This window comes from Hyperolius riggenbachi, chromosome 7 (assembly GCF_040937935.1).
Source record: "Hyperolius riggenbachi isolate aHypRig1 chromosome 7, aHypRig1.pri, whole genome shotgun sequence".
Classification (NCBI taxonomy): Eukaryota; Metazoa; Chordata; class Amphibia; order Anura; family Hyperoliidae; genus Hyperolius; species Hyperolius riggenbachi.
The window spans coordinates 20,824,759-20,850,786 of NC_090652.1; the positions used below are offsets into that span (position 1 = coordinate 20,824,759).

The following is a 26,028-nucleotide window of genomic DNA, read 5'->3' on the forward strand; positions in this document are numbered from 1 at the left end:
AAAGAGATGACAAGTTATTTGTACCCACATTTTCATTAAGAACTTCCCATGTTCATAGAAGTCCATGAGGGCAAAGCACAAATTGACCCTTTAACATCACACCCTCACCTTCCCTTTTGTTTGGTTAGATTTCAGATACTCAACTTTAAAGAAAACCAGAGGTGCACCTTAGAGGAAAAATAGAGGTAAGCAGAGGAAAAAATAGGTAATTACCTATTAATTAGAAAGCCTCTGGATCATCCAGACGCTTCTCATGTCCTCCTGGATGCCATCTCCGATCCCTGGGACCCATTTGAAGATAGCGAACATGTTCCATTTCATGCATGAATGTGGCCATGCTGCAACCACATGAGTATAGCCACACTTGCGCTGCAGCGCAGAGTTGCTTATGGACGAGCTGTTACAACTTATTACGCAGGCGTGGCCTAACTCATGCAGGCGCAGTACAGCCGTACTTGTGCATGAAGAGGAGCAAGGGCATGTTATATATCTGATAAGCTCTTGTTTCGGGGGTCTAAGAACAGAAACAGTAGGGGTGAGGAGGATATGTGAAGGATCCAGAGGCTTCCCTCTTCCTAGGTAAGTATTTGTTTTTTTTATATTTTTCACCTCGGGTACACTTTAAGCATGGAACAAAGCATCTCATGAGCAATCCTATGTTGTCAGGTACCAGTGCTGCATTGCTGTCTAATAGATCTGCAACTCTATAGGGTTTTAAAGTGTACTTTTCAGGCCCGGTTTTACATCACAGGAAACTATAGGCACAGATGTCCTGGCACACTAGACTAGACAACCTCATGAACCTACAAACCCCCTTACTTCCCTTGTTCGGCATAGGTAGCTACAGGTGCCCCTTAGTATTAGGTAGCCAGAGTGCAACGAATGGTGTCAGCACACAGAGTATATCTGATTATTGATGATCTGCAGTATCACCAATAATACAGATGTTATACCTGATTATATGGTGATCTGCAGAATCACCAATAATACAAGTATAGCTTGACACAGGACACCTAATGTAGTGTGAGTGTTTGGTGCAACAGTAAGAACGGTTATCTCCCGAGGAGCGGGAGATACAGACACTACTGCAGCCAAGGATTCCCTGAAGAGCAGGGAATTGGACTGCACCGCAGCCAGTGGACCCCTGAGGTGCAGGTGGCCGCTGACTCTGTAGAAACTAACCTTTTTAAGAGCAGGAGATGAAGACTGTACTGCAGCCAGGTATTCCCTGATGGGCTGGGAATCAGACTGTACTGCAGCCAGTGGACTCCTATGGGGTAGAGTCCACTGACTGGACTGTAGGGAGGTCTTCCTGCGGAGCAGGTAGCCTTTACAGCTAATGGACACCTAGAGAGCTGGTGTCGCAAGGAGTACAGTGAGGCTGCTCACCCAAGGGACGAGTGACAGCCAGAAGGGCCAAAAAGACGAGGAACTAGAGTACTGTAGTATCAAAATTTCGTAGAAAAACTTTATTAACACATGTTGCAAAAACATTAAAAAGGGGGTTTCTTCAATTCCACATCACTGGTTTCCATACAGTAAATGGTACATCAAAATACATCCAGAGAGCTGAATCTGATGGAACTGGCTTTCCAAGGCGTAATATACAAAGAACGCTGCTATAATGGAAGCCCATTATAGCAGCGTTCTTTGTATATTACGCCTTGGAAAGCCATACTGTGCATCTAGTGTGTCAGATGCCTCTTCCATTTGTTTCTGGTGTTTATACCTTCTGACTGAGCAATACAGAATTATGTGTTACGGCCTGATGAAGGGCATAGATTTCATATTAAAAGCCCGAAACGAACATGTGTCGTTGCCTTTATAGACACAATGCTCATTTAAGGTTACAACTAAGCCAAGCCAGAATACAATTCTTATCAGTTCCATCAGATTCAGCTCTCTGGATGCATTTTGATGTACCATTTACTGTATGGAAACCAGTGATGTGGAATTGAAGAAACCCATTTTTTAAGGTCTTTGCAACATGTGTTAATAAAGTTTTTCTACAAAATTTTGATACTACAGTACTCTAGTTCCTCGTCTTTTTGTACTTAAGTCCTTTTCCGTAAAGTTATTAAGGTCTATGTGGGCAAGGTGGATTGCCATTTAAGAGGACTGTGTTTTTCTGACCCTTCACTTTAAAAAGGACAGTATCCCATTAAATATATACATATAGTCAGAAGGGTCAGACAGGCCAGGTCAGCAACACACAAGTAGATAAAGTACAGAGACAGAAGCAGGGGCGTAGCAATAGGGGTTGCAGAGGTTGCGACCGCATCGGGGCCCTTGGGCTAGAGGGGCCCCGAAGGGCCCTCCCTCAACCACAGTATTAGCTTTCTATTGGTCCTGTGCTCATAATAATCACTTCTATAGATACTTTGAATAGTGGTAATCATTAACAAGCTGCTCCCCATCCCCTTCTTGTACCTCTGACACTGTAGTTGTCCTTAGCAGGTCTTGATGCGCCATATCAATTGTTATGTATAGAGTGTTTGGGGGGCCCCATTGTAAAACTTGCATCGGGGCCCACAGCTCCTTAGCTACGCCACTGGACAGAAGACTGATACGGTATCCGGGTACACTCAAGGTTAGCAACCGGTAGACAGATAGGCAAGGTACCGAATCAGTAAGCAGGAGAGTGGTCAGGAAAGCCAAAGATCATAACAGGTAATAGTATAGCACAATCCTAGTCTGAGGTGTGAGGTCCGTGGTCTCAACACCTGGCAACTAGTCTAGAGCAGCTGTGCCCAGCCTACGGTCCGCAGGCCATTTGTGGCCCGTGAGGCCAGTTTCTGTGGCCCGCGCGGCGGTGTCCTGCGGAGGGGGAGAGGATCGGGTGGTATTGCGTAGTTATAGTATCGGCGTAGTCCCTAGCATACACCAGCGTGTGCTCCGTGTTCAGCCCCGGGTAGCGCTGGGATAGTTAGAAAGCCTCGCTCATTGGTTACTGCAGGAGCCTTCCTCCAATAGGAATCAACCTGATTCCTATTGAAGGAAGGTTCCTGCAGTAACCAATGAATACGGAGCACACGCTGGTGTATGCACGGGACTAAGCCGATACTATAACTACGCAATACCACCCGATCCTCTCCTCCTCCGCAGGACACCGCGGGCAGCCTCCTCAGCCCCACACAGAGCAGGCAGCCCCCTCCAGCCCCACACAGAGCTGACAGCCCCCTCAGCCTCACACAGAGCTGACAGCCCCCTCAGCCCCACACAGAGCTGACAGTTCCCACAGCCCCACACAGAGCTGACAGCCCCCTCAGCCCCACACAGAGCTGACAGCCCCCTCAGCCCCACACAGAGCTGACAGCCCCCTCAGCCCCACACAGAGCTGACAGCCTCCTCAGCCCCACACAGAGCTGACATCCCCCTCAGCCCCACACAGAGCTGACAGCCCCCTCAGCCCCACACAGAGCTGACAGCCCCCTCAGCTCAGCCCCCTCAGGACATTACTGCAGCCAAGGATTCCCTGAAGAGCAGGGAATTGGACTGCACTGCAGCCAGTGGACCCCTAAGGTGCAGGTAGCCTCTGACTGTGTAGAAACTAACCTCTTTAAGAGGAAGAGATGAAGACTGTACTGCAGCCAGGGATTCCCTGAAGGATTGGGAATCAGACTGTACTGCAGCCAAGGATTCCCTGATGGGCTGGGAATCAGACTGTACTGCAGCCCGTGGACTCCTATGGGGTAGAGTCCACTGACTGGACTGTAGGGAGGTCTTCCTGTGGAGCAGGTAGCCTTTACAGCTAATGGACACCTAGAGAGCTGGTGTCGCAAGGAGTACAGTGAGGCTGCTCACCCAAGGGATGAGTGACAGCCAGAAGGGTCAGACAGGCCAGGTCGGCAACACACGAGTAGATAAAGTACAGAGACAGAAGACTGATACGGTATCCGGGTACAGGCAAGGTTGGCAACGGGTAGACAGATAGGCAAGGTACCGAATCAGTAAGCAGGAGAGTGGTCAGGAAAGGCAGAGATCATAACAGGTAATAGTATAGCACAATCCTAGTCTGAGGTGTGAGGTCCGTGGTCTCAACACCTGGGAACTAGTCTAGAGTATAACAGTAGTAACACAGCAATATCCTAGTCTTAGGTGTGAGGTCCTTGGTCTTAACACCTGGGAACTAGTCTAGAGTATAACAGTAGTAACACAGCAATATCCTAGTCTTAGGTGTGAGGTCCTTGGTCTCAACACCTGGGAACTATTCTAGAGTATAACAGTAGCAACACAGCAATATCCTAGTCTTAGGTGTGAGGTCCTTGGTCTCAACACCTGGGAACTAGTCTAGAGTATAACAGTAGTAACACAGCAATATCCTAGTCTTAGGTGTGAGGTCCTTGGTCTCAGCACCTGGGAACTAGTCTAGAGTATAACAGTAGTAACACAGCAATAATACAATAGAGGCTAAAGCGGAATCTGACTAAGTGTGAATTCCCAGCTCCAGCTGGTTCTAACACACTGTAAGATCTGACTCACACGTGAGTATTCGCAACGGCAGACAACCTGCAACTGACAAGCAAGTCCTATATATACTTGCAGCGCTCCGCAGCGCCGCCCCAGCCACTCAGCCAATCCGGAGTCCAGCTGGGATCAGCTGATCGGCCTGATCAGCTGATTCCCCTTCTGCTGGCATAAAGGTCCTGTCGCCTGGCGCGCGCATAGCTCTCCATCTGTGTGCACTAGAAGGACCAGGTGAACCAGTGACATGTTGCTGCGCGGAAGAGGCCGCCGGCTGGAACGCGGAGATAGCCGCCCCGCCGGTTGCCCGTGCGGCGGTATCTCCGCTATTCATTACACAGAGGTACCCTCAGTATTAAAGGGACACTTAAGCCAGAAAAAAAACATGAGTTTTACTCATCTGGGGCTTCTACCAGCCCCCTGCAGCAGTCCTGTGCCCTCACAGCCACTCACTAATCCTCTGGTCCCCCGCTGCCAGCTAGTTTCGTTTTTGCCGACAGGCCCGTCAGGACTGGCCACGCGTAGCTTTTTCCGCATTCCCGACTGTAATTAGCGCTATTGCGTGTACAAAAATACGCGTTGCCGTATTACGAACGCATAGATATGCGGCAACGCGTATTTTGTATGCGTTGCAGCCCGCAATAGCGCTACGCTAATTACAGTCGGGAATGCGGAAAAAGCTACGCGGCGCCAGTCCTGATGGGCCTGTTGGCAAAAACGAAACTAGCTGACAGCGGGGGACCAGAGGATTAGTGAGTGGCTGTGAGGGCACAGGACTGCTGCAGGGGGCTGGTAGAAGCCCCGGATGAGTAAAACTCTTTTTTTTTTCTGGCTTAAGGCTCACTTTAAGTAGCTAGTGATGCCAACAACTGAAGGGGGATCTCGTCAGTGGAATGCTGAGAGCTGGGTAAGTAACCTCTCATTTACACTCTGCTTGGGTCTATGCATAGGAAAGGAGGGAGGCACTATAGGAGGGGAGTGAGCCGCCTTTCCATCATCAGGTGCCTGTAGGCACATGCCTTATGGTAAATCTGGCACTGGTACCTGTAGGGGGGGAAAAAGTGCCCCTGTGGGATACTTACCTCGGGAGGGTCCTAAAGAGGCTTCACCATCCTCTGCAGCAGAGGGGATCTAGCACTGGGACACCCCAAAGATCTCCTTGTACATGTGCAGTAGCGGTTCTCCGGTCAGGCTCCGATGGAAATCGCCAAGCACGACCGGTTGACCTCTCTATTGCACAGATGCAAAGCATCTGTGCCTACCCAGTAGAGTGGAACCATTGGGCTCAACTTTTTCACCGGGAGCCCAAAAGGAGTGACGTTACTGCGCAGGCAGACAGATGTAAAAATTAATGTCAGCTTCTGCTCCAGGCTGCCAATGTTGGATTGGGCTGGTGGCGAGAAACCATTGTTTTTCTTGTGAAATTCCCAATAAGTTTGATGTGTCACATGGCCCTCTTGGCCGCAATAGCAGCATAGGGGGCGATATTATGGCTGGGAACGCGGAGAATCACTCGCGTTCCCCATGCCTGTCGGCCAAACCAGAAGTGTTCGCCGGCGGGTGCAGGAGCATCTGAGCGGGGCTGCGAGGGCACCGATCGGCTGCAGGGGGCTGAGGGAAGCCCCAGGTGAGTAAATCTCTTTTTTTTTTTAGAGACTTAAAGGGACACTTAAGTCAAACAAAAAAAATGAGTTTTACTCACCCGGGGCTTCCAATAGCCCCCTGCAGCTGTCCGGTGTCCTCGCCATCTCCCTCCGATCCTCCTGGCCCCACCAGCAGCCACTTCCTGTTTCGGTGACGGGAGCTGACAGGCTGGGGACGCGAGTGATTCTTCACGTTCCTGGCCACAATAGCGCCATCTATGCTGCTATAGCATATATCATATACCATATAGCAGCATAGAGGGTGCTAATTTGTCTGGGAACGCGAAGATTCACTCGCGCCCCCAGCCTGTCAGCTCCTGTCACCGAAACAGGAAGTGGCTGCTGGTGGGGCCAGGAGGATCGGAGGGAGACGGCGAGGGCACCGGACAGCTGCAGGGGGCTATTGGAAGCCCTAGGTGAGTAAAACTCATTTTTTTTGTTTGACTTAAGTGTCCCTTTAAGGATCACTTTAATGTGTACTTACTTTTTTCCATACAGGTATACTTTAAGTTCCTTTGTGATTTCTTATATACATGTCAGCTCATTTTTGCTCATTTGTGCATTGTTAACAACCATGGGGAAATGGTGGCAGGCCGAAACTGACATTGGATGTAAACAAATGGGTGATGAGCAATCAAGACTTTGCAAAGAGACCTAATGGATTACATTAAAGGACAGATTGTGAATAAGAACCATATAGTGAATCCGAGGTGTACCTCAGGTCAAAAATCACATACTTACCTAAGAGGGATCCTCCTGAGGCTTCCACTGTCCTTCTTGCCTCTACTGACCTTGCCTCTACTGACACTCACTGGGACCCTCTGGAAGATTCTCTTCTTGTACGAGTGTGGCCACGCTGAAGCCATACAACCATGGCTGCACCTACGCAGCAGCACGGAGCCGCTCATGCATGAGAGCCTCTTTCTTACTGAAGAATACCATGGCCCGGATCTGAGATCCAACAAGCTCTTCTTCTACAGAATCCACAGGCTTCCTTTCTTCTTTTTAGGTAAGTAGACACTTTTTGACTCTCAGATAGGTTCACCTCGGGTACACTTTAAACAGGGGTGTAAAGAAAGGTTTTTATTTGTTTTGTGTCTTATCTCTGTTGCTATAGGAGTCACAGCAGCTTATGGCGTTTGCGATGGGAACTCCGGGTGGACATGATGTGGGATCATTTTTTCAGCCCTTTACATTTTAAACTAGAACTAAAGATGTTTGTATGTGTCTATGTGTAGCCCCCAGTCTGTGCAGAGTATTTGTAGGCTCACCTGCTCACTGGTGCACCTCCTCCTGTGTCTTGAGTTTCTTTTCATGGCTGCCAGTACATGCAGCTGGGTCAACTGGTACAGCTGTCCTGGTGGCCTTAGAGAGACACAGGACACAGGAGGAGGAGCACTAGTAGACTGGTGAGCCTGAAACATACATCAAAGGTTTGGGGAGAAGGAGTGCACATTTTTGTGGGGGGTGGGGGGGGGGGGATTGGCCCAGGGTATATCGATAGTTTTAAAATTGAGTGCCGCTACCATCAGACTTATTGCGGCATCCATCTGAGCCAGATTCGATCGAACCGATCAGATATCCGTAAACTAAAGAAATGCATTGGTGTCCTTAGTAAATAAGGCCTAATATGAGCTGCCTGTCACAGCAAGATGACCTTCATATGATGATGAGAGAGTAAAAGGGAGCATTTGTAGCCATTAGAGTTGGGCCGAACCTCCGATTTTAGGTTCGCGAACCGGGTTGTTTCAAGGGGTCTAACACCTGGAGGGGGGCATGGCGGAGTGGGATACACGCCAAAAGTCCCCGGGAAAAATCTGGATTTGACGCAAAGCAGCGTTTTAAGGGCAGAAATCACATTGAATGCTAAATGACAGGCCTAAAGTGCTTTAAAACATCTTGCATGTGTATACATCAAACAGGGAGTGTAATTAAGGTACTGCTTCACACTGACACACCAAACTCACCGTGTAACGCACCGCAAACAGCTGTTTGTACTAGTGACGGCCGTGCTGGACTGGTGCGCACCATGGCGAGAGTGCAGGTTTTGGTGGCTTTACAGCCCATATGGTCGGCCTGGCTGATGTAGCTGAATGACAGAACAGTGACTGTCCAGCTGATCAAATTTGGTCTGACCACAATGAAGCAACGACCTTATTATCTTTTGTGTGCCCCCCGAGACACTCGTCTAGGCGCCGGTCATTGCTTCATTGTGATACGCAAGCCCCTTCACCACGGCAAGGTAATGATCACGAAGGGGAATGGGCGCATGTACATGCCTTTTCTTTTGTTGTTGCAGCTGCCCTCAGTGCAGCCAGAAAAATTAGGCAGTCATGTACACGCACCATAAAAATTATTACAGCGGCCGCTGCTAGCAGCGGCCTAAAAAATTCAGCAATCCGCCTGGAGTCCCGGACCCTGTTGGTGGTGGCGGAGAAGGTAGTGAAGCGGCCTGCAGGCAGACATGCTGTGTGGAGGGACTGGGAGCGACTTAGTCTTTTTAGGGCAGGCCAGGCAGCCAGTCACACGGCGTGCAGGCAGAGATGCTGTGTGTGCGGGGACTGACTTAGTCTTGGGGCGGGCAGCAGCCCTCCGGGATCCATGCCTCATTCATTTTGATAAAGGTGAGGTACTTAACACTTTTGTGACTTAGGCGACTTCTCTTCTCTGTGACAATGCCTCCAGCTGCGCTGAAGGTCCTTTCTGAGAGGACGCTTGCGGCAGGGCAGGAGAGAAGTTGGATGGCAAATTGGGACAGCTCTGGCCACAGGTCAAGCCTGCGCACCCAGTAGTTCAAGGGTTCCTCATCGCTGTTCACAGCAGTGTCTACATCCACACTTAAGGCCAGGTAGTCGGCTACCTGCCGGTCGAGGCGTTGGTGGAGGGTGGATCCGGAAGGGCTACGGCGAGGCGTTGGACTAAAGAACGTCCGCATGTCCGACATCACCATGAGATCGCTGGAGCGTCCTGTCTTTGACTGCGTGGACACGGGAGGAGGATTAGTGGCAGTGGTACCTTGCTGGCGTTGTGCTGTCACATCACCCTTAAAGGCATTGTAAAGCATAGTTGACAGCTGGTTCTGCATGTGCTGCATCCTTTCCACCTTCCGGTGAGTTGGTAACAGGTCCGCCACTTTGTGCCTGTACCGAGGGTCTAGTAGTGTGGCCACCCAGTACAGCTCATTCCCCTTGAGATTTTTTATACGGGGGTCCCTCAACAGGCAGGACAGCATAAAAGACGACATCTGCACAAAGTCGGATCCAGTACCCTCCATCTCCTCTTGCTCTTCCTCAGTGACGTCAGGTAAGTCAACCTCCTCCCCCCAGCCGCGAACAATACCACGGGAAGGTTGAGCAGCACAAGCCCCCTGCGACGCCTGCTGCGGTTGTTCTCCTGCCACTGTCCCCTCCTCCTCCTCCTCCTCCTCCCCCAAAGAAACACCTTGCTCATCATCCTCTGAGTCTGACTCGTCTTCTGCACACGACCTCTCTTCTTCCTCCTCCTCCCCCCTCTGTGCTGCCGCAGGTGTTGAGGAAACAGCTGGGTCTGATGAAAATTGGTCCCATGCCTGTTCCTGCCGTAACGGTTCCTGGTCACGCTCATTCGCAGCTTCATCCGCCACTCTACGCACAGCACGCTCCAAGAAGTACGCGTAGGGAATTAAGTCGCTGATGGTGCCCTCACTGCGGCTCACCAGGTTGGTCACCTCCTCAAACGGCCGCATGAGCCTGCATGCATTTTTCATCAGTGTCCAGTTGTCGGGCCAGAACATCCCCATCTTCCCAGACTGTTTCGTTCTACTCCAGTTGTAGAGGTACTGGGTGACGGCTTTCTTCTGTTCTAGCAGGCGGGAGAACATGAGCAGGGTCGAGTTCCAGCGAGTGGGGCTATCGCAAATGAGGCGTCTCACCGGCATGTTGTTTTTACGCTGAATTTCTGCAAATCGTGCCATGGCTGTGTAAGAGCGCCTCAAATGCCCACAGAACTTCCTGGCCTGCTTCAGGACATCCGCTAAGCCAGGGTACTTTGCCACAAATCTTTGAACCACTAGATTCATGACATGTGCCATGCAGGGTATGTGTGTCAGCTTCCCCATATGCAAAGCGGCAAGCAGATTGCTGCCGTTGTCGCACACCACGTTGCCTATCTCCAGGTGGTGCGGGGTCAGCCACTCATCCACCTGTTTCTTAAGAGCAGCCAGGAGAGCTGCTCCAGTGTGACTCTCCGCTTTGAGACAAGCCATGTCTAAGATGGCGTGACACCGTCGTACCTGGCATGCAGCATAGGCCCTGCGGAGCTGGGGCTGTGTAGCTGGAGAGGAGAACTGCCACTCAGCCAAGGAGGAGGAGGAGGACAGCGAAGAGCATGTAGCAGGAGGAGAGGAGGTGGCAGGAGGCCTGCCTGCAAGCCGTGGAGGTGTCACAATTTGGTCCGCCGCTTTCTGCTTGCCATCGTTCACCACCAGGTTCACCCAATGGGCTGTGTAGGTAATGTAGCGGCCCTGCCCATGCTTGGCAGACCAGCCATCCGTGGTCAGGTGTACCCTTGACCCAACGCTCTTCGCAAGAGATGACACCACTTGCCTCTCAACTTCACGGTGCAGTTGGGGTATGGCCTTTCTCGAAAAATAAGTGCGGCCTGGCATCTTCCACTGCGGTGTTCCGATGGCCACAAATTTACGGAAGGCCTCAGAGTCCACCAGCCGGTATGGTAACAGCTGGCGAGCTAACAGTTCCGCCACGCCAGCTGTCAGACGCCGGGCAAGGGGGTGACTGGCCAAAAGTGGCTTCTTCCGCTCAAACATTTCCTTCACGGACACCTGACTGCTGCTGTGGGCAGAGGAGCAGGAACCGCTCAAGGGCAGAGGCGGAGTGGAGGAGGGTGCCTGTGAAGGTGCAAGGGAGAAAGCGGCAGAAGCAGATGATGCACCTGAAGGAGGAAGAGGAGAAGGAGGGTGACTTTTCTTTTGTGTGCTGCTGCTGCTTTTGCTCAGGTGGCCATCCCATTGCTGTTTGTGCCTTTTCTCCAGGTGCCTTCGTAAGGCACTTGTCCCTACGTGAGTGTTGGCCTTTCCACGGCTCAATTTTTGTTGGCAGAGCGAACAGATGGCTTTGGTCCGATCTGAGGCACACACATTAAAAAATTTCCACACCGCTGAGCTAGTGTTGGGCGAACAGTGTTCGCCACTGTTCGGGTTCTGCAGAACATCACCCTGTTCGGGTGATGTTCGAGTTCGGCCGAACACCTGACGGTGCTCGGCCAAACCGTTCGGCCACATGGCCGAACTAAGAGCGCATGGCCGAACGTTCCCCGAACGTTCGGCTAGCGCTGTGATTGGCCGAACGGGTCACGTGGTTCGGACCCGAACGCGCTCTGATTGGCCGAACGGTCACGTGGTTCGGGTAAATAAATACCCGAACCACGTCATATCTCCGCCATTTGTCTGTGGGTTTAGCTTTGGGTAGGCAGGCAGGGTAGTTCACGCTCCAGCCACGCTAGCCAGGGTCCCCCCCAGTCATTGTGTGTCGCAGCTGGGAACAGTAGTACACCGCTCGCTCAGCCACACTATATATAGCATTGTTTACTGCCACTGTGTACCTCGCTCAGCCACACTATATAGCATTCTGTGTACTGTTCTGTGTCTGCTGGGAACAGTAGTACACCGCTCGTTCAGCCACACTATATAGCATTCTGTGTACTGTTCTGTGTCTGCTGGGAACAGTAGTACACCGCTCGTTCAGCCACACTATATAGCATTCTGTGTACTGTTCTGTGTCTGCTGGGAATAGTGGTACACCGCTCGTTCAGCCACACTATATAGCATTCTGTGTACTGTTCTGTGTCTGCTGGGAACAGTAGTACACCGCTCGTTCAGCCACACTATATAGCATTCTGTGTACTGTTCTGTGTCTGCTGGGAATAGTGGTACACCGCTCGTTCAGCCACACTATATAGCATTCTGTGTACTGTTCTGTGTCTGCTGGGAACAGTAGTACACCGCTCGTTCAGCCACACTATATAGCATTCTGTGTACTGTTCTGTGTCTGCTGGGAACAGTAGTACACCGCTCGTTCAGCCACACTATATAGCATTCTGTGTACTGTTCTGTGTCTGCTGGGAACAGTAGTACACCGCTCGTTCAGCCACACTATATAGCATTCTGTGTACTGTTCTGTGTCTGCTGGGAATAGTGGTACACCGCTCGTTCAGCCACACTATATAGCATTCTGTGTACTGTTCTGTGTCTGCTGGGAACAGTAGTACACCGCTCGTTCAGCCACACTATATAGCATTCTGTGTACTGTTCTGTGTCTGCTGGGAACAGTAGTACACCGCTCGTTCAGCCACACTATATAGCATTCTGTGTACTGTTCTGTGTCTGCTGGGAATAGTGGTACACCGCTCACCCGCCACTGTATAGCATTGTGCTCTGTGTCGCTGCTGGGAATAGTGGTACACCGCTCACCCGTCACTGTATAGCATTGTGCTCTGTGTCGCTGCTGGGAATAGTGGTACTGTATAGCATTTCTGTACTGCCACTGTACTGCTGCCAGTCAGCGTGTACTGTAAGGATAAGTGAAATGAGGAAGAAATCCGGTGAAAGAGGGAGGGGCAAGGGAAGAGGTGTTTCCCCTGACGGTTCACGTACAGGCCACAGGGGAGCACCCAAGAAAACCCACTCAATACCGCCCATGTTGTCCAGGACAACAACCCTCACAAATCCAAAAGAACAGGACCAGATAATTACTTGGATGACCTCTCAAGCGTCCAGCAGTGGGTTAAGCAGCACCAGCACATCACGCACGAGGTCCGAGTCCTCAGCCAGTTACAAGGAGCCAGTGGGCACAAAGCTGACACAACCGGCAGCGACACCACGCACACAACTGCCAGATAACCAGTCCGATGAATTACCTCAGGACACAATGGGGTATTCGCAGGAGCTATTCCCAGCCCAACAAACTTCCACCTTTCAAAGGTCAATGGAGGAACAGCCAGAAATGTTGTGCCTGGATTCACAACCGTTAACTGTAGGAAATGCACCGCGCACTGAAATACAAGGCGAGTCCGAAGAGGACTCGGAAACCCAAATCCCAGAGCAATTTGGGCAGGAGGGGTTGCAATTGCAGGAAGTTGGCCGACAAGATCTGGAAGACGACGTTGGAGTGTGCTGCGCAGAGGTTGTTGTGGGGAGCTCTACTCCACGGCGGCGGCCCACAATGACATATGACGAGTTTGAGGAGATGGAAGAGGAGGGTATGGACAATGTGGACAGAGACCCAGATTTTGTTTGTGAACGAGAACATCGCCGTCGTAGCAGCAGCACAGATGAGTCTGTTGAAGAACCCACTGCTGCACGAGCTCGCCTTGTGCCACAAGGTAGGCGGTGCGCAATTTCAGGCACCACAAGCGTGGAAGTTCAAGTGAGAGGCAAAAGAGGAGCAAACAGAAATCGCCAGCAAGGAGGCAGGTGCTCCAAAGTCTGGGCTTTCTTTGAAGACTGCACTGAGGATGTTACCATGGCGATTTGCAAGGTGTGCAAGACCCGCCTGAGCAGGGGGAAAAGTATTAACAACCTCTCCACCACCAGCATGAGCCGTCACATGCTATCCAAACATCCCACTCTTTGGGCAAACGCGTCAGGACAGGGTACCAGAAACAACACTGCCTCCCTTGGGTTCACCAGACCCGCCTCAGCAGCAGCAGTAGCCCAGCCATTGCGTGGTTCACAACATTCACAAACATCAGACGACGCTGACACTGTCACTTTCCGGAGTAGTGCTCTTGAGGTCTCCCAGTGTTCTTCAAACACAACAACCAACAGCCCTTCCGTGTGCAGCGCTACGGTTCAGTTGTCTGTGTCGGAGATGTTTGAGCGCAAGAGGAAATTGCCAGCAAATGACCCCCGGGCCGTGGCAGTAACAGCCAGCATAGCCAAGCTTCTGGCCTGCGAAATGCTGCCATATCGATTGGTGGAGACAAACAGCTTCAAGGGCATGATGTCAGTGGCCATCCCACGTTACGTGGTTCCCAGCCGCTACCACTTTGCACGCTCTGCAGTGCCTGAGTTGCATGAGCACGTGGTCAGCAAAATAACCCGAAGCTTGAAGAATGCCGTTGCCTGCAAGGTTCACCTCACCACTGACACCTGGACGAGTGCGTTCGGCCAGGGTCGATACATCTCCCTTACCGCGCACTGGATGAACCTTGTGGAGCCTGGCAGCGATTCCTCACCTGCTACGGCACGGGTGTTGCCCACGCCACAAACAGCTGCACCGCCGTCCCTCCCACTGGATAACAGCAGCACCTACCTCTCTGACTCCTTCTCCTCCAATGCATCTCAAAGCTGTACCTCATCCGGAAACGCTAACCCAGCAGCAGTAGGATCGTGGAAGCAGTGCAGCACAGCTGTTGGCATGCGTCAGCAAGCGTTGCTGAAGCTGATCTGCCTTGGGGATAAGCAGCACACAGGGGAGGAAATTTGGAAGGGAATAAAGGAACAGACGGATTTGTGGCTGGCACCGCTGGACCTGAAACCGGGCATGGTTGTGTGTGATAATGGGAGTAATCTCATTCGCGCTTTAAGGTTGGCTAAGCTGACACACATCCCTTGCCTGGCGCACGTGATGAACCTAGTAGTTCAGCGGTTCCTGAGGACATACCCAGGCGTGGCCGATCTTCTGTTGAAGGTGCGTCGAGTGGCCAAACATTGTAGAACTTCCAGTACTGCTTCGGGGGCACTCGCCAAGATGCAGGAGCGCTTCAATCTCCCCCACCATCGCTTGCTGTGTGATGTCCCTACGCGCTGGAATTCTACGCTGCACATGCTAGCCCGCTTTTGCGAGCAGAAGAGTGCAGTGGTCCAGTACATGACGGCGCAGTACCGAGGCGCATCCGGCCAGCTGCCAAGCTTCTGTGGATCCGATTGGGCCAACATGTTGGACCTCTGCCAAGTCCTCCAAAATTTTGAGCAATCCACGTTGCTTGTGAGCAGTGACAACTCTTCAGTCAGCATTACCATACCACTGCTGTGTTTACTGAAGAGGTCGATGTTAAAAATCAAGGAAACAGCTGTCATGATGCAACTGGGGGAATCTGAAGGAGAAAACGATCAGCGTGATGGTACCAACATCAGGCCATCCGCCTCAGGGAACGCTGGCCCCAGCAGCTATGACGAAGAAGAGGAGGAGGAACAGCTGGAGTTGGAGCAGGAATTTCATGCCACCACTGACGAGGGCCAGAGCGGTGCACGTTGGACTTCCACAATTCAACGCGAATGGTCAGCAGAAGCAGACCAGGAGGAAGGTGACGACTATGATGCATCACAACAACTATCACAACGCTCACAAGAGGATGATGAGGATTCTGGTAGGACTCTGGCACACATGGCTCAATTCATGCTAGACTGCATTGAACGTGACCCACGCATTGTGCGCATTCTGGACAACACCAATTACTGGGTTTATACCCTTCTGGATCCACGGTACAAACACAATGTTCCAAAACTGCTTGAAGAAAGAGTCAGACAGGTCAAAATGGAACAATACCAGCAGGCCCTTGTGGAGACTTTAGAGAGGAGATTGACATCCTCCCCCTCCTCTAGCCAGTTGTACGCAGACAGACTGACTTCCGCAAACCCAGGACGACCAGGAGGGCAGCAAACAACGCAAGCCGCAGCTAGTGCCCAAAAGGGAATGGTATCGGCAGTGTCCTTGGAGTGGGAAAATTTTCTGACACCCATGCAGCAGCAGCCCACTGAACAGCAAGCGTGCAGATCCACCTCCAACACCGATCGCCTGGAGAAGATGGTCAAGGACTACATGTCAGATGACGTAGCTGTGTCGAACAATCCATCTGCACCCTTCAACTATTGGGTATCGAAGCTAGACACCTGGCACGAACTGGCAATGTACGCAATAGAGGTGCTGGCTTGCCCGGCAGCCAGCGTTATGTCGGAACGCCGTTTCAGTGCTGCCGGAGGCATCGTCACAGATCGGCGTATCCGCCTCTCCACAGAAAATGCAGACCGTCTGACTCAAATTAAAATGAATCAATCCTGGATTGGAAACGACTACGCAACACTCCAGGACCCCAACCAAGTAACATGACCAATGAACATCTGGGATGGTTTAGCGTTTCCGGTCCCTGTTTATTGAACCTCTCATCTGTATTACACTTATGACTGCATGGCGGCAAAAAGCATTGCTATATCCGCACGCTTTTTGTCCTCATGCAAGGCCTGTGTTGTTGTGTCTCAAAAAGCTTGGCCTTCTCCTCCTGCGCCTGCTCCTGTTCCATCATGTCTGCTGCTGCTGGGTTAGCATTTCCAGTCCCTGTTTATTGAACCTCTCATCTGTATTACATTTATGACTGCATGGCGGCAAAAAGCATTGCTATATCCGCACGCTTTTTGTCCTCATGCAAGGCCTGGGTTGTTGTGTCTCAAAGCGTGGCCTTCTCCTCCTGCGCCTCCTCCTGTTCCATCACGTGTGCTCTGTGCTGCTGCTGGGTTAGCGTTACCGGTCCCTGTTTATGGAACCTCTTCTCTTTATTACATTTATGACTGCATGGCGGCAAAAAGCATTGCTGCTATATCCGCACGCTTCTTGTCCTCATGCAAGGCCTGGGTTGTTGTGTCTCAAAAAGCGTGGCCTTCTCCTCCTGCGCCTCCTCCTGTTCCATCACGTGTGCTGCTGCTGCTGCTGGGTTAGCGTTACCGGTCCCTGTTTATTGAACCTCTTATCTTTATTACATTTATGACTGCATGGCGGTAAAAAGCATGCTATCCGCACGCTTCTTGTCCTCATGCAAGGCCTGGGTTGTTGTGTCTCAAAAAGCGTGGCCTTCTCCTCCTGCGCCTCCTCCTGTTCCATCACGTGTGCTGCTGCTGCTGCTGGGTTAGCGTTACCGGTCCCTGTTTATTGAACCTCTTATCTTTATTACATTTATGACTGCCTGGCGGTAAAAACCATGTTACCTGTGCAAAGAAACATGACATTTTCAGCATTTAAAAGACAATTTTTCCTTTGAAACTTTACAATCAATTTTCTCAAAAACTATAAGCTCTTTTTGCTAAATTTTTTTTCCTCTTGTACCCACTCCCAAGGTGCACATACCCTGTAAATTTGGGGTATGTAGCATGTAAGGAGGCTTTACAAAGCACAAAAGTTCGGGTCCCCATTGACTTCCATTATGTTCGGAGTTCGGGTCGAACACCCGAACATCGCGGCCATGTTCGGCCTGTTCGGCCCGAACCCGAACATCTAGATGTTCGCCCAACACTACGCTGAGCCACCCTGGGATGTGGGCACTATGGGGACCTCAGCAGCTGATGCTGAAGGGCAAGTTGGCTGGCTGTACATAGGTGGCGATACATGGTGCCGGACTCTGCCACCAGCTGTTTCTGACGAAGAGCTGCCCCAGCTTCTTTCAGCAACTTCTCTCCTCCTACTACTCTCTGACTCCCCCTCTGAACTGTCCCCCTCTTCATCTCCTCTATTGGGAACATACAGAGGATCCCTATTACCGTCATCATCGTAGTCATCCTGCCCAGCTTCGCTTGCCTCAGACAAATCCAAACTTGCACCATCAGTAGGTCCTTCATCCTCCTGACACGTTACATCCATAGTGTTGCCGCGTAACTCAGACATATGAGCTGGTGAAAATTCATCTGGCTGTAACAACAATGGCTGTGCATCAGTGATTTCAACACTAAATAATTCTTGCGAAGTGTCAAATGCAGCGGAAGTGGTGCTAGTAGTAGCGCTGGTGGCTGAGCAAGATGAGGTGTTCTGTGTCGCTAAATACTCAACCACGTCCTGACAATCTTGGGAGGTGATGGGACGTGCCTTCTTCCGAGCACTGTACTGTGGGCCAGGTCCACACGAAATTACATTTACACGACCTCGCGCAGACCTGCCGGGTGGCCTTCCTCTGCCTCTGCCACTACCTCTTCCTCTTCCTCTACCTGTTTTGTCCATATTGGGTATGCACGGAGTGGTATATCACACTGCGTGCACTCACGTAGGTAGGTGGGTTCACTTAACTGCACAGGTATGCGCACTGATGCGGTGGGTTCACTGAACAGTACAGGTATACAGTGGCAGGTTCACTGAACACAACAGGTATGCAGTGGCGGGTTCACTGAACAGGTATACAGTGGCGGGTCCACTGAACAGAACAGGTATACAGTGGCGGGTTCACAGAACAGGTATGCAGTGGCAGGATCACTGAACACAATAGGTATGCAGTGGCGTGTTCACTAAACAGGTATACAGTGGCGGGTCCACTGAACAGAACAGGTATACAGTGGCGGGTCCACTGAACAGAACAGGTATACAGTGGCGGGTCCACTGAACAGAACAGGTATACAGTGGCGGGTCCACTGAACAGAACAGGTATACAGTGGCGGGTTCACAGAACAGGTATGCAGTGGCAGGATCACTGAACACAATAGGTATGCAGTGGCGTGTTCACTAAACAGGTATACAGTGGCGGGTCCACTGAACAGAACAGGTATACAGTGGCGGGTCCACTGAACAGGTATACAGTGGCGGGTCCACTGAACAGAACAGGTATACAGTGGCGGGTCCACTGAACAGAACAGGTATACAGTGGCGGGTTCACAGAACAGGTATGCAGTGGCAGGATCACTGAACACAATAGGTATGCAGTGGCGTGTTCACTAAACAGGTATACAGTGGAGGGTCCACTGAACAGAACAGGTATACAGTGGCGGGTTCACAGAACAGGTATACAGTGGCGGGTCCACTGAACAGAACAGGTATACAGTGGCGGGTTCACAGAACAGGTATGCAGTGGCAGGATCACTGAACACAATAGGTATGCAGTGGCGTGTTCACTAAACAGGTATACAGTGGCGGGTCCACTGAACAGAACAGGTATACAGTGGCGGGTCCACTGAACAGGTATACAGTGGCGGGTCCACTGAACAGAACAGGTATACAGTGGCGGGTCCACTGAACAGAACAGGTATACAGTGGCGGGTTCACAGAACAGGTATGCAGTGGCAGGATCACTGAACACAATAGGTATGCAGTGGCGTGTTCACTAAACAGGTATACAGTGGCGGGTCCACTGAACAGAACAGGTATACAGTGGCGGGTCCACTGAACAGAACAGGTATACAGTGGCGGGTCCACTGAACAGAACAGGTATACAGTGGCGGGTCCACTGAACAGAACAGGTATACAGTGGCGGGTTCACAGAACAGGTATGCAGTGGCAGGATCACTGAACACAATAGGTATGCAGTGGCGTGTTCACTAAACAGGTATACAGTGGCGGGTCCACTGAACAGAACAGGTATACAGTGGCGGGTCCACTGAACAGAACAGGTATACAGTGGCGGGTCCACTGAACAGAACAGGTATACAGTGGCGGGTTCACTGAACAGGTATACAGTGGCGGGTCCACTGAACAGAACAGGTATACAGTGGCGGGTTCACAGAACAGGTATGCAGTGGCAGGTTCACTGAACACAACAGGTATGCAGTGGCGGGTTCACTAAACAGGTATACAGTGGCGGGTCCACTGAACAGAACAGGTATACAGTGGCGGGTCCACTGAACAGAACAGGTATACAGTGGCGGGTCCACTGAACAGAACAGGTATACAGTGGCGGGTTCACAGAACAGGTATACAGTGGCGGGTCCACTGAACAGAACAGGTATACAGTGGCGGGTTCACAGAACAGGTATGCAGTGGCAGGATCACTGAACAGGTATGCAGTGGCAGGATCACTGAACAGGTATGGAGTGGCAGGATCACAGTACAGGTATGCAGTGGGCTGAGGGCTCACTGAACAGAACAGGTATGCAGTGGCAGGATCACTGAACAGGTATGGAGTGGCAGGATCACAGTACAGGTATGCAGTGGGCTGAGGGCTCACTGAACAGAACAGGTATGCAGTGGCAGGATCACTGAACAGGTATGCAGTGGCAGGATCACTGAACAGGTATGCAGTGGCAGGATCACAGTACAGGTATGCAGTGGGCTGAGGGCTCACTGAACAGAACAGGTATGCAGCCAGGAAGAAGTTAAGCCTAACTAATCTTTCCCTATATGAGAGACTGCAGCAGCTCGCCCTACTCTCACTAATGCAGGCACACGAGTGGCCGTAATGGCCGCCGCTGCCTGCCTTATATAAGGGAGGGTGGGGCTCCAGGGGCTAGTGTAGCCTAATTGGCTACACTGGGCCTGCTGACTGTGATGTAGAGGGTCAAAGTTGACCCTCAGTGCATTATGGGGCGAACCGAACTTCTTCCGCAAAAGGTTCGCGTGCGGTACCCGCACGCGAACCACCTACGTTCGCGCGAACCACGTTCGCCGGCGAACCGTTCGGCCCAACTCTAGTAGCCATTGACAAACATCCTGAAATTCAAACCTGATTTAAATACAACTCAGAGAATGAGTGTTGCTCCAACAATATGTGGGGAAAGAAGGCGTAACTATAACAGTTATGAAACAGAGGAATACAATACTCATCCTGTATCTCTTACCTTTATTTCCTACAGATAATTCCCTGTATTCAGGGTCATCCATGGACTCGTGTCTCCAGGTCACTCGCACTCTGGAGTCCGGACTGTGCAAGAGATTATCCGGAACTCGGCATACACTTGTAACACTGAATGTCCTATCCATATTAGGTCTATATGTCTCCTGTGATTGGCAGCTTTGTGTCAGCTGCTCTCCTGTCCCACAATGCCAATTAATCTCCATTTGCTTAGGATGGAAGTTCTCCAGAAGGTGAGTGAATATCACCTCCCCTTTGCCCAGAATTTTCTTTACTGGTTTCTTGACTTTCGGTTTAGCTGAAAATGAAAAAACATGAATAACAATTAAAAAAAGGCCAGTGGCATATTTTCATGTATTGGATATATATGCTACTTCCCTCACCCTGGACATGTAGTGGTCCTGAGCTCTTCTCTATTGGTGCCTTCAGGCTGGGATGGGCCACTCTGCAGATGATCTCTGACTCTTGGTCTTTCGGTAATGGTTTAAACCGCAGTCTGGCTGTACAGGAATAGGTGTGATCCTGCTGCCTCTGGTGTGTGATGTCTTCTATCTGGTACTTCTCCTTATTATCCGGGAGAGGAACACATTCCCGACCTCCCCTCTCCCTCCTGTACCAGCTCACAGCCACAGCACCAGGGAAGTAGCGGGAGATGTTGTACTGCACGGTGGTCCATCTGTCCATTAGTACACGAGATATGGGGACCGCCTCAATCTCCGGGTACCAGGCAAAAGCTACAAAAACAAAGCAACAATTCTAAAAATAATGTAAACAACTGATTAAGAAAAACAAACTAACTTAATGTATGCAAAATACTGTATCTTCCAACAAAACGAATTACGAGCAATAAACATATTTTTTTGCTGTCTAAATAAAATAGGAATTCTGGTCTCCCCAGTAAAACTTAGATAAGGCCCCCCAAATCTTCACACCCAGTTCCATATTCACTCTTAGAAACTGAGGTCTTATAAAACGTGTGGCTATGATGATTCCCCACCCACAACATGAGTGAACATGTAATACTTGATCTGGAGAATCTGTTCTGGAGGGAGGGAAGGTACTTTTATTTAGAATAACCTATCATATAAAATATAGAATGGCACGTTCGGGATTTCTCACTGCAAGAGGGTGGCCAGAGCAGACATCGGAAAATAAGTTCAAATACAAATTTTCAGACATCTGTAAAGTATGTCTGCATTTTTCACATATGCTCTCCTCTGACCCACTTTTTGAATATTAAACCCTTATTGATAAGTCCTCTGGCTAAGGTTCTCATATTCTCATACTAAGAATTAGTCATTGTTAGGAGAACATTGTGGCCAATCTTATTGATACCAGATCAATATTGGTGGGTAAAGGTAGTCATACATCTAGCAATGAGGAGCAGATTCGACCAAGAGACTAATCTGTCTCTTTCCTAATATGATAAGAGAGAGGTCTGTCAGCTGCCCATACACCACAGGCAGATTCCTGATCAGTTTCATGCTGAAATTGATCCGAAATTGACCACTGCCGCCGACTCGCCGACCCAATGCTGTCCCCCCTAATGATAAGTGTCCCCCCCGTGCCCAGTGCAAGATATATATTACTTGTCCGCCACCTCTGCTTGTCCCCACTGGCACCAGTGGGGACAAGCAGAGCACTCTGCTCACTATACACGCATGCCACGTGGTTGCCTAGGGGAACTTAACCTAAGGGGGAAAGCATTGGGGGTTTCGTTGTATTCAATCGTCTTGACATTGCATGAAGTTACCAACGCCTACCTGATCAAGTAAGTTGGCCCAACATCTTACAGCATGCGCAATCGACTATGCCCGTCGGGCATTCACTTGGCGGCACCGATTTTCATCCAATTCGATTATAACAATCGAATCAAATGGTCAATCGGCCACCAAGTCGCCTGATGTATGGCAACCTTAACAGCTTGATGTACCAAGCGCCTATGGCTAAGATTGAGCTGAGAGATTTTCTATCAGGTCTCTTCTACAGCCTCAGTAGCTGGTATAACTTTTGGTAAATGGAAAATCAACATTAAGATTATGCAGTCGGTGGGACAAACCTTGTTGTGATTACCAAGATGTGCAATATATATCAAAAGTGTTTGTTTTCCAGGTGCTGAAGGACGTTGGAAATCATCTAGAACAACAACAAACCATCTTGCTCTTACCCTTATCTCTCCATGTCAGGTCCTGTGATAGAGGCTTCTCCAGAGATTTGTGGCTGCAGGTCACACTGAGAGTAAAGCTGGGATCTAGTAGGAGCTTTCCTGGGACAGTACAATGACTCTGACCATTATATGTCTTCTTGTCACTGTTCTCTGTATACTCCTCTGTGGACTTCAGCTGTTCACCTCCTGATGTCCAGGTGACCTTCACTTGTTTGGGGTAAAGATTCTGGAGGCTCAGAGTACAGAGGACATTCCCACCATCAGCCAGCTTTGTCTTCACAGGTTCCAGGACTTGTAGCTTCCCTAATGGAGATGAAAATGTTTCAGTAGCCAAACACACATTACTTTTCCGCCTCTAGGCCCTCTACCTCTAAAACTTGATGTTTCCAGCAGGATAAGTAACTGCATATACGTTCTGGTGTCCCCACTGATGTATACATCTGAGTGTTAACAAGTGTTTGCCCTTCAAATCATAGGTACAGACTAACCAGCAAGCTCATGGTGAACCAGAACTCATTGGAGTGTGTAAGGGGCTACAATGATCCAAAAAGCCCTCTTACTAAAATGCTATGGAAAACAAAAGTTTGCTTTCTTAAAACAGAAAGAATTTGCGATAATTCAGGTTGGAGTGAGCTTGAGATGTCTCCCAGTGTATCACTGCTGAAATATGCAAATTAACCATTGTTATCCCTGTAAGCTACACAAACCTCCAGATCCGCTGGAAAGCAATGATGTGCCAGCTTGTTCATAAAACAGCGCGCTGTATGAGCAACAATCTAAATTTTCCAGGAGGCATATTAGTCAAAATTAGTTGATTAACAGAACAATGGTAAGGAATCATTCATGGGCAATTTTTTCCCTTACAGAGTTAAATAAATTACACATTTTTGTTCAAAAATAAAACAAAAAAACTACTACTGATGACTGGTAATCCAGAGACAGGAAATGGGGACAAACCTCTTCAAAACTGACCGCAACATAATCCATAGACATGCCCTAGTTTTTCAGAGCATAAGCAAACACTAGAAACATATTGTCTGGACTTTTTTTAGTGGTGGTACAAAAGATTTCCAACAAAGTGAATTGACATGGTCTAAAAAGCCTCAACATGTAACTCCAACTCTGACATGTTTAAAAAAAAATCAATTGGAGCAGTCAGCTACATAAACCATTGCCTAATTTATTTAGTTATGTCTGTATGGGGGTGTTTTAAGACCCTTCATAGCTACTGCATGCCTGCATAACTCATGTGATCATCTGATGCAATAGCCATGGGTTTATAACTTTCTGCTCCCATTCACCAAACTTCAATAGTGATGGTCATGCCTAAGAGACCTTATGGAAAAGGATGTGATCAGTTTGGTCAGGTGATAGATATGTAAGTCTCTTATTTGCTAGTCATGATCATGTGCTAAAGCAGGATGTGATCCCATCAAATCTATCAGCTGATTGAACAAACCACATGCTTTTCCATGAGTTCTCCTGGACATGACTGACCTTCACTAAGCTCCAACCATTTTCAAGAAGCAGCTGAATGAACGTTCTTAGAACAGGGGTTGGCTCTTACACCATGAAGGGGATATCTTAAATTGGTTGAAAGATTTTATTTTAACTGTAGTGTGGAGTGGAAAGTCCAGGTACATGCTAAACATATTATGAGTTAAAATAGGAAAGAAAACTTGGACAAAGGTAAAAAATGGAACTACTATTTTTGATGATAAAACTAGTATTGCCAACACACAATAATGGACAATTATTTTACCAGAGATAGATTTAGGTTGAAATTTCTGGGTTGTTGTCTCCTTATTAGAGGTGATGTTGCAGGAAATAATCACCCCAAGGTGTCTGGCCACAGATGGCACAAGTGTCAGCATTGTGGTCATGTTGTATAGTCCTTTATCAGACTCATCCATCTCCTTAGATGTTGTGTAACCAGAGCCAGATATTAGATCCTTTCCAGTGCTGATTATTTCTGTTGTCTTTCCATTTGTCTCCTCCACCTTCCAGAACACCTGGGTGTCTGCAGAGCATTCTGACACTGAACAGTATAGGGTGACCTTCTCCCCATGAAACCACCGACAGGGTCCTTTAATCTCCCCAACAATGAATCTCGGCTCATCTATTGGTAAGAACATAAATCACAGAGCAACAATCAATATGTAAACTTAGAGATGTTAGGTTTCTCAGCAATTTACAGAACCTTTTCCATTCACGGAGAAGATGCATTAGAAGTGGAATAGGTCATTCATTGTATTAACTGGGAAAGTTGTGGTTTTACTCTTTGTGGCCAAGGAGGTAACCAAACAGACTACTATATTCTGGACTTTCTTACCTACTTTCTTAAAGGGAAGGTCTAGGCAAAAAAAAATGAGTTTCACTTACCTGGGGCTTCTACCAGCCCAATGCAGCCATCCTGTGCTCTCGTAGTCATCGTAGTCTCGTAAATTTTTACGCGTTGCACCACTAACGTGTACAAATGTATGTGTTAATGTTCCTGCACTTGCGGGAATGCGTAAAAATGTACGCAATGCGTCCCGCCGACCTCTGAGGTCAGCAAAAACTAAACTAGCTGCCAGCGGGGGACTGGAGCAGCAGTGAGCGACTACGAGGGCACAGGATGGCTGCATGGGGCTGGTAGAAGCCCCAGGTAAGTGAAACTCTTTTTTTTTTTGCCTGGACCTTCTCTTTAAAGCACATCCAAGCAGAGCTGCAGAGCAGGACCAGATAGAGATCTACAGTAGGGGGTGGAAGAAGCCCCCTAGTGGTCACGTCTATAATGACGTAACCAGGAAATGCTGGCACTAGGGGGAAGGAATGAAAGAGACAAGCGGCTGATCATGCAGGCTCCATGGATCAGGTGAGTGATGCCCATGGCTGCCGCTGCTACTTACATTCACAGGAAGGGAGCAAAGCAGGACACACACCAGGGACATGGCAGGCGACACCGAGAACACAGAGGGGGACAGCAGCTGATCCCAGGAGGAGTTGAGTGATAGCGGCTGCCACTAATTAAATTATACAGGTGGGTCAGCGGTTCATATCAGTGGGATGCAAAAGTTTGGGCAACCTTGTTAATCGTCATGATTTCCCTGCATAAATCGTTGGTTGTTACGATAAAAAATGTCAGTGAAATATATCATATAGGAGACACACACAGTGATATTTGAGAAGTGAAATGAAGTTAATTGGATTTACAGAAAGTGCGCAATAATTGTTTATATA

General features: G+C 49.5%; 1 protein-coding gene across 2 annotated transcripts in view; it reads right to left on the reverse strand.

The window, feature by feature from the left end:
• LOC137524122 (uncharacterized) overlaps positions 1-26,028 on the reverse strand; it is an 88,375-nt gene that overhangs the window by 6,904 nt on the left and 55,443 nt on the right. The window contains exons 12-16 of one of the 2 annotated variants that reach the window (XR_011022635.1): positions 24,569-24,925; positions 22,807-23,109; positions 21,023-21,373; positions 20,626-20,937; positions 6,849-7,162 (exon numbers count right to left, since the gene is read on the reverse strand). Coding sequence is in view for 1 of the 2 variants with exons in the window: in XM_068243657.1 (XP_068099758.1) it covers positions 20,626-20,937; positions 21,023-21,373; positions 22,807-23,109; positions 24,569-24,925 (1,323 nt within the window). In the remaining variant the exon portion in view is untranslated. The remainder of the gene's footprint in view (positions 1-6,848; positions 7,163-20,625; positions 20,938-21,022; positions 21,374-22,806; positions 23,110-24,568; positions 24,926-26,028) is intronic. The other variant, XM_068243657.1, reaches the window with a different exon arrangement.